Source organism: Helianthus annuus, chromosome 4 (genome assembly GCF_002127325.2).
Source record: "Helianthus annuus cultivar XRQ/B chromosome 4, HanXRQr2.0-SUNRISE, whole genome shotgun sequence".
Lineage (NCBI taxonomy): Eukaryota > Viridiplantae > Streptophyta > Magnoliopsida > Asterales > Asteraceae > Helianthus > Helianthus annuus.
Genome location: NC_035436.2, coordinates 199,778,504 through 199,790,814, shown reverse-complemented (window position 1 = coordinate 199,790,814; position 12,311 = coordinate 199,778,504). Strand labels below are relative to the sequence as shown.

The window sequence follows — 12,311 nt, the reverse complement described above, 5'->3', positions numbered from 1 at the left end:
ATGTTTGCATCAAATTTCAGGCGCTGTCCTTTAGCGCAAAAGTTGACAGGCGGTGTCCTTTACCTTTCAAAATCTTGCACGTTTTGTCCTTTAGACCAAACTCAGTTAGATTTTTTTGTTAAATCTGGTCATGTGCCTTGCACATGAGGGTACAGTTGTCATTTCATTTTCTAGGGACTATTGTGTAAAACAAATTATGTTTAGGGACTAATTTGCAATAAAATGAAAAATAAAAAAAAATATAATATCTCTCCCTCTCTCAAACGTAACCTGAAAGTCCCTCTCTCTCTCTAAACTTAAGGTCCATCTCTCTCTCTCTTTTCTCTCTCTAAGACAATCTGAAGGGGCGACGACAAGTACCCATCTCTCTCTTCTCTCTCTCTCTCTAACACAATCGGCAGTGAAGGGTGGTTGTGGTGGTGGGTTAGGGGCGGTGGTGGGTGATTTAATGGTGGGTGAAGGTGAGGGGGTGGTTGTGGTGGTGGGTTAGGTGCGGCGGCAGTGGGTGATTTGGTTGCGGTGGCGTTGGGTGGAGGTGTAAGGGTGATTGTGGTGGTGGGTTAGGTGCGGCGGCAGTGGGTGATTTGGTTGCGGCGGCGTTGGGTGGTGTGTGGAAGTGAAGGGGCGGTTGTGGTGGTGGGTTAGGTGCGGCGTCGTTGGGTGGTGGGTGGAGGTGAAGGGGTGGTTGTGGTGGTGGGTTAGGTGCGGCGACGGTGGGATGTTGTGATCGACGGCGGTGAGTGATTTGCCTGGTTTCTTTTTGGCCACAAAACACCATTGAGATGTATGTTTGAGCTCACTCCAATTATGACCAGCTTCTAGCTTCTTTCTGGTACTTCAATTATGACCAGCTTCTTTGTGGTACTTCAATTATGACCAGCTTCAATTATGTTTGAAATATATTTTGTTTTGTTTTGGGGTTTTGATCTGCACAAGTTTTTGGGCTGAATCTGGTATTTGTTTTGGGGTTTTGATATGCACAAATCAATATTTTATTTTGGGATAAAAAAGTGCAAATTTGGTCTGATTGTATGGTGGTTGTAGATAATGAAGGATGGTAGTGGTGGTGGTGGAGGTGGAGGATGGTGGTGATAGGTGGTTCCTAATTTCAGAAATATATATATATATATATGGTTATGAAAATAATATCTTAAATTATTTTGTTTTATTTTTACGTAATAGTCCCTTGATATAATTTATCTTACACAATAACCCCTTGAATGCTGAAATTACAATAGTACCCTCATGTGCCTTGCACATGACTAGATTTAACCAAAAAATCTAACTGGGTTTGGCCTAAAGGACAAAACGTGCAAGATTTTGAAAGGTAAAGGACACCGCCTGTCAACTTTTGCGCTAAAGGACAGCGCCTGAAATTTGATGCAAACATAAAGGACAAAACTTGTAATTATAAACTTATGTATTAGTACAGGATGAGCTGTTATGGTTGGAAAAGAGAGCGTGCAAAAGACCAACTGTGCCACCGTATGACCGTTTCCTGCAAACGTTACAATCATACAACAATCAAACCATTTCAATAATTGAAAGATTCTACCATGCATTCGCCCAAATCATCCATCAATTAATCTTATTATATTTGAAAATCAAGCTTTAATCTGATGGAATGCAACTGCAACTGTCATGTTCCTTAAATTTCTCCGGTCATCGCCGTTCATAATTCCGGTATGTTCCGATCAGTTCATGCATAAAAAAGTAATTCATAATCTGTTTCATGATTCCTCTTCGTTTTAACTAGCTCCTCAAGTTAGAAACTGTGAATCTAAGCTTGATTTTGCTTCCACGAGCTTGTTCGTGTCGAATTTTAGATGATTGAAACCCTAACTTAGATCTGAGATGATTAACTTGAAAAAAACGTATTAACTGCTTGATTTGTGTTGATCAATTAGATATTTAACCGTATTAAGTGCTTGATTTGTGTTGATCAATCAGGTATAGTGATGTAAACGAACTGGTCGGCGAATAGTTCGTGAACCGTTAAGTTCGTTTATGTTCGTTCAATTACCTTAAGGAACGAACACGAACAAAAAAATTTGTTTGGTTAGCTTAGCGAACGAACACGAACTAAGGTCTCGTTCGTTTGACTGCGTTCGTGAACGTTCGGGTAATATGTTTGTTAACGTTAGTGTTAGTTTGATTATGTTAAAAATAATAAATAGTAAACCTTTTATCTAAACATATTGAAAACTTGAAACCCTGTTTTTTTCTAAGTTAGCTAAAACAATTTTTTTTGGGATAATTATGTCTAAGTTAGTTAAACTTGAAATAATTATGTCTAAGTTAGTTAAATTTGATTCATCGTTTGGTGGTTGTAGTAGACTTCTTGTGTGTTGATTTATCATTTGATGGTTGTATTTAACTACTTATGTCCAATGTTTAAGGTTAACAATGTTTTTATTTTTTATTTTCAAGTTAAATGTTCGTTTATGTTCATTTTTATTCGTTTGTGTTCGAGACCAGTGTTCAAGAACTGTTCGCGAACAACTGAATTTCCTTAATATACAAACACGAACATAAACTAATGTTCGGTATGCGTTCGTGAATATGTTAATTTCCTTAACGAACGAACACGAACATGGCCTTGTTCGTGTTTGTTCAGTTCGATTACAGATTTAGGTATTTAGTGGTTAGATCACAGGATGAATTGCGAATTGCAATAGGTAATAGGTATCGGTTTGATTCCACTGAGATATTTCAATTGTTGTGGTGATGCTACTTTTAATGGAAGCTAGTAAAGCCAGTGTACAATAATGGATGAAAGGAGAAGCAGTAGATGAAAGAGAAGCTAAGTTATTGGTTGCTTTAAATGAGTAATAATTGAAACATAGGGTAATCTGGCTTGTTGCAACTTGCAATATAGAAATTGTACTTGTACAAACTCCTCCAAATCACATTCTATAAAACCATCATAGTCGGGGGTGGGGGGGGGGGGGGGGAATTCCACGGTCCTCCCAACCGCCGAGGTGATCCCACCTCGCAGACCGCCACCCGGCAAGCCTGAGTCTGGGGGTAAATCCGCTACCGTAGGGGCATTGGGAACGAGCAAGACTCGAACCCGCCACCTCCGGGTTAGAATGCGGGCTGGTGGCCATTGGGCTGACACCCAATGGTTATAAAACCATCATAGTCCATACAAATATTCATACATTTTATCCATAAGTATATCTAATTAAAATGTTTCTTATTGTACCAGGGTGAGATTTGGATTGTAAATCAACCAGACATGAGTTGTAGCTGCTTTGGTTCCTCGCGTGTACAAAAGAAAGAGACAAGTACTCATAGGGAATTGGAAGGTAAAATTTTGATGATTTGAAGTGATAAAATCTCATTTAGAAGACTCCAACATGCTTTTGTTTCGTCGGCTAAGATTGGAATTTTTCTACGTGTATAGTGGACTCTTATCAAAAAAGCGTTAAGCTAACGTTAAGTTGTTGACTTGTTGTGCAGGTTATTCTCTTGATAATGTCAGGAATTTTTCATATAAAGAATTACGACTAGCAACAGATAACTTTGATCGAAGTACCAAGATAGGGCGAGGAGGTTTTGGGGTGGTTTATAAGGTACTCAATTCTAGAGTTAAATGCCATTTTAGTCCCTGTGGTTTGAGCCATTTTGCCAGTTTAGTCCAAAGGTTTCATTTTTAACCTGTGGGTCCAAAAAGGTTTCACAGTTGCCATTTTAGTCCACTTGGATAACTTCATCCATTTTTTCTGTTAACGAGAAGGCCAATTCGGTCATTTTGTATGTAATTCTGTTAACTAAAAGGGCAATTCAGCCATATAAAATGACCGAATTGGCCTTCTCGTTAACAGAAAAAATGGATGAAGTTAACCCAGTGGACTAAAATGGTAACTGTGAAACCTTTTTGGACCCACAGGTTAAAAATGAAACCTTTGGACTAAACTGGCAAAATGGCCCAAACCACAGGGACTAAAATGGCATTTAACTCTCAATTCTATTATATTTCTCCATTAGTCATTTCTTCATATTATTTGCGCACGTTTATTACCAAATACCAATGTACTTTCGGTGTAAACGGGAGTTGAAAATCTCAACTCACTTATCTCAAAAGCGTATTAATAATGCATACAAGACCCTAAATCGCATTATTCAAATTATCAGACTGTAATGATATTAAACACATTAGTTAATAACGAATTTTGATCGAAACTTTAGGGAATCCTCAAGGATGGAAAACAAGTAGCTGTAAAGACACTTTCTGCTGAATCCAAACAGGGGGTTCGTGAATTTTTAGCAGAAATTAATGCGATATCAAATGTCAGACATCAAAACCTCGTTGAGTTGATCGGATGTTGCGTTGAAGGAACTCATCGGATTTTAGTCTATGAATTTGTAGAAAATAACAGCCTTGACCATGCACTATTAAGTAAGCTTAATAATATACTTCTATACAACGATTTTTGCTCTTTCAGTTTAGTGTTAACTGTTAAGTATGCTATAACGTTATTACAGGGAAAAAAAGCAATACTATAGAGCTCGATTGGGAACAAAGATCGAAGATAATGATTGGTACAGCACGGGGGCTTGCATATCTTCATGAAGAACTTGACCCACATATTGTGCATAGAGATATTAAAGCTAGTAATATACTTCTAGACAAGGATTTCACACCAAAAATTGGTGATTTTGGATTGGCTAGACTTTTCCCTGATAGCATCACTCATATAAGCACAAAACTAGCCGGAACAACGTGAGTTAGTATTACTAATATCATATTCTTTTATAGTTTTATGCATTTACATTTCTTCAAATTGTCCAAAGTTGCACATACCTATGATTTTATAACCAGACCAGTCAATGAGCCGGCCAACTTACCGGTCCACTGGACGGACCGGCCGGAGTGGGTTCAAAAATCGGATGATGCCATAAATGATTTTAAAATTTTAGAGTAAAATGTCATTTTTGTCCCCCTGAGGTTTGGCCAGTTTTGCAACTTGGGTCCAAAGGTTTGTTTTTCCGCATTTGGATCCAAAGGGTTTGAATTTTTGCCATTTTCATCCAACTCGTTGACTCCATCCTTTTTTCTCCGTTAAATGAGGGGCATTTCCGTCTTTTTAGACATTTTTATTAAAATAAAAAACACTATAAGAAATAAATATTCACCTTTGTTGACTTTCTCCCCAGCCAAACCTTTTAATCATCACAAAAAATGTCTAAAAAGACGAAAATACCCATGACTTAACGTTAACAAATGGAGTTAACGAGTCGGATGAAAATGACTAGATTTCAAATCTTCTGGATCCAGATGCGGAATAATAAACCTTTGAACTAGTTATGTAGTTGGTTCACGGGTCAACCAGTTCTGAAAATTTTGATTCATATTAAATGATGGTTAATTTCTAATGAAAAGTAAAACATGACACTTTACAAAGTCAAACACTCTAAAATGCTAGTTTCTCAATTTTGTGATCATTAGGAATGGCTTTTTTTTCTGTTTACTACATGAATCTTGTTTGATGAAATTCCGTTATTACCCTTCAGCGGTTATTTGGCCCCTGAATATGTATTGGGTGGTCGGTTGACTTTGAAAGCCGATGTGTATAGCTTTGGGGTCCTCATGCTTGAGACAATAAGCGGCAGAAGCAGTTCACTATCAACCTGGGGTATAAGTCAGAAAGTTCTATTGGAATGGGTAAGTCGTCTTGAAACCATATTTTTTTATTTAGAGTTAATTACTGTTTTCGTCCCTGTGGTTTGTCAAAAATCACTATTTCAGTCCATTAGTTTAAAAATTGCGATTTCAGTCCCTATGGTTTCACTTTCGTAACCATTTCAGTCCACCTCGTAACCATTTCAGTCCCGGTACTTAACAGAATAATGGATTGAAATGGTTACGAAAGTGAAACCACGGGGACTGACATGGTTACGAAAGTAAAACCACAGGGACTGAAATCGCAAATTTTAAACTAATGGACTGAAATAGTGATTTTTGACAAACCACAGGGACGAAAACAGTAATTAACTCATTTATTTATAAAAATTCAAAAAACTATATATATGAATTTTAACAATTTCCGCATAACACAGGCATGGGAGCTCTACGAAGAGGGGAGACTTCTAGAGCTCGTAGATCCCGACCTTAAAACATATCCCGAGGATGATGTCATTAAGTATATAAAAGTGGCCTTTTTTTGTACTCAAGCAACGGCAAACCGAAGGCCATTGATGAGCCAAGTTGTCGACATGTTGTCAAGAAACATTAAACTTAACGAAAAGGAACTTACACCACCGGCAATTTTCCAAGATTCTAACGACAACAAAAAGACGTCTGGTGCGTCCACGAGCCGTCTAATAAGTTCTTTTCCTAGCACCATTACACAAGTAATCCCTAGATGAACACATTTATAAGCTGAAATTATATATAGAATGATAGGAGTTAGTTAAGACGGGATGCCTGTCTTAACTGTCATTGGTAGCCGACGGCTGATGTGGCAATGGAACTCTGTTTCTACAACAGCAGCCTTTCGACCGGCATTGAGGTCGAAATTCGGATGGAGTTGATTATGAGTATATTGTATCATATTGTCTAAATTCATTGGGTTGATATGGGATGGGCATAATCATGGAGTATTTAAAGATTCTTTTTCAATATATAAAAATTGGGGATGTTAACCCCGGGTTCAATATTTTGTAGTGTTATAGTAAACTAGGGTTATTCCTCTACGCGCGTTGCGCGGGGTAAACCGGGTTAATTAAATAGGGAGTCGCAGTTCACGGGTGTAAATTACTCGAATGGTCTCTGTTTGCTTGAATTTTAGCTAAAATAGTGATTCGGAAAGGGTTATCTTGAAAATCATGTAAGAACGGCTGATGATAAGAGTCTTGCAAACAAAAAAGGAGACGCTAAATTCAACAAAAGTAAAAAGCTACTGTCATTTAAGTTTAACTACACAAAAACCTCAATATGCAAGTATCAAAACTTTAACCCATATGATATACAAAAACCTATTACAACATAAAGCATAACGAAATTTTAAATTAGGTAATGATGGAAAAAGCTAAATGAACGTCTCAACTTGGACAGGCATTCATGCCTGGAGAAGAGCTACAAAACTCGTCTACTGGTCGATGGACAACTCCTTTGATCGAAAATTTGAGCTCTAAAACACTAAATCGAATAAGCAAATCTTGTTAAAAGAGAAATTTATTTACCTTCCAAAAGTTTAACTGAATTTGTGTCCTACACAAATGAAGTCCATCAGGTCAACTAAAGCTATGGTCTGTTATGGATATCATTGGCTCCCTCAGTGGATTAAACAAAAATGGAGTATGTCATCATGTGATTGACTTGGTGATTTTATTAAAACCAAAAAAAATAATTTATTTTTAACACAAAAGCAACGGACATAATACTTTAGCGTTCTATAAAATTTTGAATTAGAGAGAATCCATTGTAATGGTGTATGAGTTTTTCCCCCTATTTACCAAGAGTCTGATGGAGATCATGTGATTTAAAAAATAGATTTGTGCAAAACATACAAGATGATGTATTCATTAAACAATCACCTGATGTGCATTATTCAACATGTAGGGTCTATTATCATAAGACTTGCCCATAATTGCTGAAGCAACTCACGCTTGGTTTCCTCAACTTGACAGATTTGTACACATTGTAAATTTCAGCAAGATAACTTTTTTAAAAAGAACCAAATATTCTATAATTCTATTAAAGCAGACACAAAATAGTTCTAAAAGTGACCAATATCAAACCACTAACACTAATTACCCACCTGAACTATCCATTATCAAACCGGTGCAAATCCCATAAAAAAAAAACAAACCTGCAGTAAAAAATTCATTTACAATAGTAAAACGGTGTTGGGTTTTTCTTATAAAAACAAAAGGCATACAAAAGAAACATTTGACATTGCAGGTAAAGTTAGGAAACACATACCCAGAGCTAGGCCGAACACAATATTTAGGTCGAACACAACATTTCTTCGGATTTGTAGCTTGCACCTAAAATTTTGGAGAAAGTTTGAAAAAGTCATCACAAATTCAATTAAACTGTCACGTCAAGAAGTCACTGTTCTGAGTTCTCTTATGATAGGATTAAAAATCAACAGTTAGAAAGAAAATTTCAAATTCCAAATCAATCTCTTGAAGAGAAGCACCAACAACATCATCAAAAGTAAACTTCCAATATGAACACATCAGGTTTGGTTAGATTTGTGTTCGTAGGCGCAGATATACCACCTCATTGTGGCTGCAAATCATCAGATTGCCACGCCATAACAACGTGGATAGATGATTTTTCTTATCTCATCATGGCCCATTCAATTTTCTTCTCTGTTAAAATGTTCATGTTCATTATGTTTTCAAAGCATCTAAGGTAATGTCCATACAACTTGCACCAAAACGTCGACAACTAAATACACTAACTAAAACACGTTAAACTGATTAATTCAACATAACCATAACAAAAACCTCAAAAGTCTCTATAACATAAAGCAACAAAACTGATAGAAAGAAACAAACCCAAATAATCTCTTAAAGAGAAGCACCAACAACAATATCATCGACAATGAACTTCCAATATGAATACATCTGATTTGGTTAGATGGGTATTCGTAGGCTCAGATATACTACCTCATCGTGGCTGCAAATCGTCGGATTGCCACGCCGGGTAAAGTTCTTATACAAATAATCTTAACATACTAAACATACAAATTGAAGGAAAACTCAAAAAGACAAGGTGGCATTTTTGTAATTATTAATAACTATCAAGGTTACTCTACAAATATACCTAAAAAAACCTAACCACTCCCCCCACCCCCAAAAAAAAACCTAAACCCCCACCCCCCCACCCCCCAAAAACCTAAAAAAACCTAACCCCCCCCACCCCCAAAAACCTAAAAAAACCTAACCCCCCCCCCACCCAAGCTAAAATGCTAAAAACTAAACCCCCCAAAAAACCTAAAAAAATCTAAAAAAAAAAAAAAAACACACAAATTATTTTATTTTATTTTTTTAACATTTTTATTAAAAAATCGCTACTTTTAGTAGCAACCAAAAAATTTTTTTTTTTTTTTTTTTTTTTGCTAACGAAATGTAGCGATTTTTTAATAAAAAATGTTAAAAAAAATTGTGTTTTTTTAGGTATTTTTGGTTGTAACTTTGATAGTTGGTGGTAATTACAAAAATGCCACCTTGTCTTTTTGGGTTTTCCTTCAATTTGTATGTTTAGTATGTTAAGATTATTTGTATTTGATCTTTTGCCTTGCCACGCCAAAACAACAAAGATAGACGGTTTTTCTTATATATCATTATCATCACGGCCTATTCAATTTTCTCTGGTACAATGTTCATGTTCTCAAAGTACAGAAAGCACAAAAAAAAAAAAAAACAAAACAAAATCCATACCTGCCATGCCAAGACAACTTCAACATCCAATTTAGAGTCATATGTATGAATTCATGACAGCCATAAGACATATATAAGGTGATACGAACGACAAACCCAAGCCAACCATATCCACCAAAAATTTGATGAGTTAGATAAAGATTTAATCGACACCGTGCACCAGCAATAAGGTTTTTGCCGAGTTACGCAGCCATGACACAGATCCCCGACCACACATTGACAAATAGAGGTGGTGTCAGCGACCTCAACACAAGGCCGACCACCACCGGCACCATCTAACACCAAAGATGTAAGCAAGATTTTTTTTCGCCCGCGCTCCGCGATGCGGTCAATCAGCCGTTAATACGAAGGAAACGATTGCCACGAATATCATCAAACGGTTCCACCATCACCATCAATATAACCCGTACATTATACAGCTACAACTCCACCACCACCACTACCAACACATCCAACTCCACCACCTCTACCAACACAATTAGGACACCAAAATATTTGACCACCACCAACTCAACCTTCATCATACAGTTCCAACTCCACCACCACTACCAACACAATCGTTTAATCAATCAATCTCGGAAATCTAAGCAAACAAAAAACGAAATCACGAACACCAATCGACTCAGATCCGAAAAGATCATCATTATCGAACCCGCTCACTGGCGCTACGGTTGCAACGGAGTTGCCATGCCATGTAGCAAGCCAGCATCATTGTCTGGTAGACAAAAGGCCGAAACCTCGCAAGAATGCCAGCCCCCATCGCCTAAAACGTCGGCTAAGGTTTTATGTTGAAACTCGCCACCACCAAGACTGCCAGAATCCGCCGGTGGTGACCCTCTGGTAGCCGCCCCTCGTTCTTCTTAAATATGGGTAAGGTGTACGCTGGAAGACACGCATCTCAAGGGAGGATGACGACCCAAATAGGTCAATCAGAACAAACCAAGACCAAAACCACCGTTCATTTGTATTACTCTATTAATAGAGTATAACTGAAGATCATTTTATCTGTATACAGTCTATGTGGATCACGGATCCTAAAATTTTCGATAATGGCGGTAAATATTACCCCCAAATTGAAGATTCAACGCCAATCCAAAACAAACTCAATATTTCACTTACAAAGAAGAGAACCTAAGCAAACCCAATTTCTTGTTTGCAAGATCAAGAAACCCCAAATAGCAAATTTTGTGATTTTCTCACATGAATACAGAAATAAGTATGAAAGAGTGAACGAACCAAACGGTCGAGCGGCGGCGGTTCTCTGGTGGTGGGTGGGTCATCGGTCGCCGACAGGGAGACATAGTAGAGCGACGCCTTGTGTCCAATAGCCGAGAAACGAACCATCCCACCGCACTGTCTTTCCGGCCAGCTCCAAGTTTTATAGATCAACAACCATGTCTTTCCACACTCTCAGAAAACCCCACAGCAGAGAGACACCCGATGGTGATCGTTGTGGTGGTGTGACGGTGGTGACCCTCTGGTCACCGGTGGTCACCGCCCCTCTCTCTTATCCATTTTTCTCTCTGCGGCATATAAGGGGGTTAAAAGATTGAAGACACGTGTCTGAAGAGGGGATGACCGGCCAAATAGGTAAATAGGAACAAACCACGACGCAGAATCACTATTCATTTCCAGGGCTTTATTAATAGATATTAATTAGGGTGTCAACTGTAAACCCCGGTTTCCAAAATATAACTCCTAATTTAACCTGCTTAGTTAAACAGGTCGACCCATCAATATGTTTAATTATATAGGTCAACTCACTAACCCGTTAATGACCCCTTAAACCAATTTTTATAATTCACCAACTTGATTAACACGTTTATAAGTTGATTATTACAGCCAACTCGCTAATTTGTTTGACATGTTTAGATTGATGGGTTATATAGGTCGTGCATAGGTTACACAGTTTTAAGTATGTGTGACTATGCGAGTTAGGGTGCTTGTTTTGTACACGAATAAGAAAAAAAAATGGGTCATGTTTGGGTTATACAATGCAACCCACAACCCGTTGACTTACCAACCAACCAAGCCGTCACAATTACACACCTGTTATATGCTCACATTTATTTGAAGATAACATTTCTTTTCGTTTTATTTATGTTATATATATTTTTTCTACTAATCTTTTACTTCATACCTGACTTTATATGTTTATTAACAGTGTATAGTATCCTCTTATCTACGTTTACTTCTTTTTTTATTATATAAATGGTATGAGAGTAAACTGTTTTGTCACAACTATTGTGTATGTGATAAACAGCTTCTGTGAATGAGTCATGGCCTCTAGGGCTTTTCATCGGTAGATTTTCAGGTTCTTGTATTACGTTGAGAAATTTGTATGCCCTATTCGAAAACTGACTTGAATTCGATTTGAAATCCATAAAACCGACTCAAATTTAATTAAACTGATATAACTGATTCCGGTCCAAACTTTGAACCAATCTTCAAACGAAAGAATAAAAAGTAAAAAAATGTTAACATACTATAATAATACAATGAATACACTGGTTAACTTTTTCCTTAAAAGAGTTACAAAGATGATCAAACATTACATGTTTACAATTCTACTGCACATGACAAAACTGCTAAATACTAATGAAGTCAAACTAGACACTATAGTTATAGTCATGTATGCACAATTATTCTAGTTTGAACCAATCTTCAAACGAAAGAATAAAAAGTGCAATTTAGTCATTTTTTATGTATTTCTGCTAACTAGAAGGGCAATTCGGCCATATAAAATGACCGAATTGGTGTTGATTGGGTTGCCTAAATAAATGATGGTGAAATTTTGAAACTCACACCAATGATTAGTGAAACTTTATTTGTCAATATTCCAATATGCTACTAAACTCTTGTGTGGATGACTTCCAGACTCGAATACGACACTAATTAGTTCCGTGGTG

General features: G+C 37.2%; 1 protein-coding gene and 1 long non-coding RNA gene across 11 annotated transcripts; one reads left to right on the top strand and one right to left on the bottom strand.

Moving 5' to 3' along the window:
* Positions 1-480: 480 nt before the first annotated feature.
* LOC110937875 (putative serine/threonine-protein kinase) lies at positions 481-6,665 on the top strand. 10 transcript variants are annotated; one of them, XM_022180330.2, is made up of 8 exons: positions 481-832; positions 1,433-1,683; positions 3,206-3,311; positions 3,466-3,578; positions 4,195-4,405; positions 4,492-4,729; positions 5,521-5,671; positions 6,067-6,665. In XM_022180330.2, exons 2-8 carry the CDS (start codon positions 1,642-1,644, stop codon positions 6,373-6,375), a joined length of 1,170 nt encoding a protein of 389 aa, XP_022036022.1. In that variant the 5' UTR covers positions 481-832; positions 1,433-1,641; the 3' UTR covers positions 6,376-6,665. The 10 variants fall into 10 exon arrangements, with proteins under 10 accessions (XP_022036022.1, XP_022036023.1, XP_022036021.1 ...); XM_022180331.2 differs by having other exon boundaries at positions 1,428-1,683; XM_022180329.2 differs by having other exon boundaries at positions 481-861.
* A 937-nt stretch (positions 6,666-7,602) lies between these two features.
* Positions 7,603-11,094, bottom strand: LOC118491208. Its single transcript, XR_004890828.1, has 3 exons — positions 9,403-11,094; positions 7,934-7,998; positions 7,603-7,820 (listed from the first exon to the last, which is right to left on the bottom strand). It is a non-coding gene; the product is annotated as an uncharacterized LOC118491208 (long non-coding RNA).
* Positions 11,095-12,311: the final 1,217 nt, after the last annotated feature.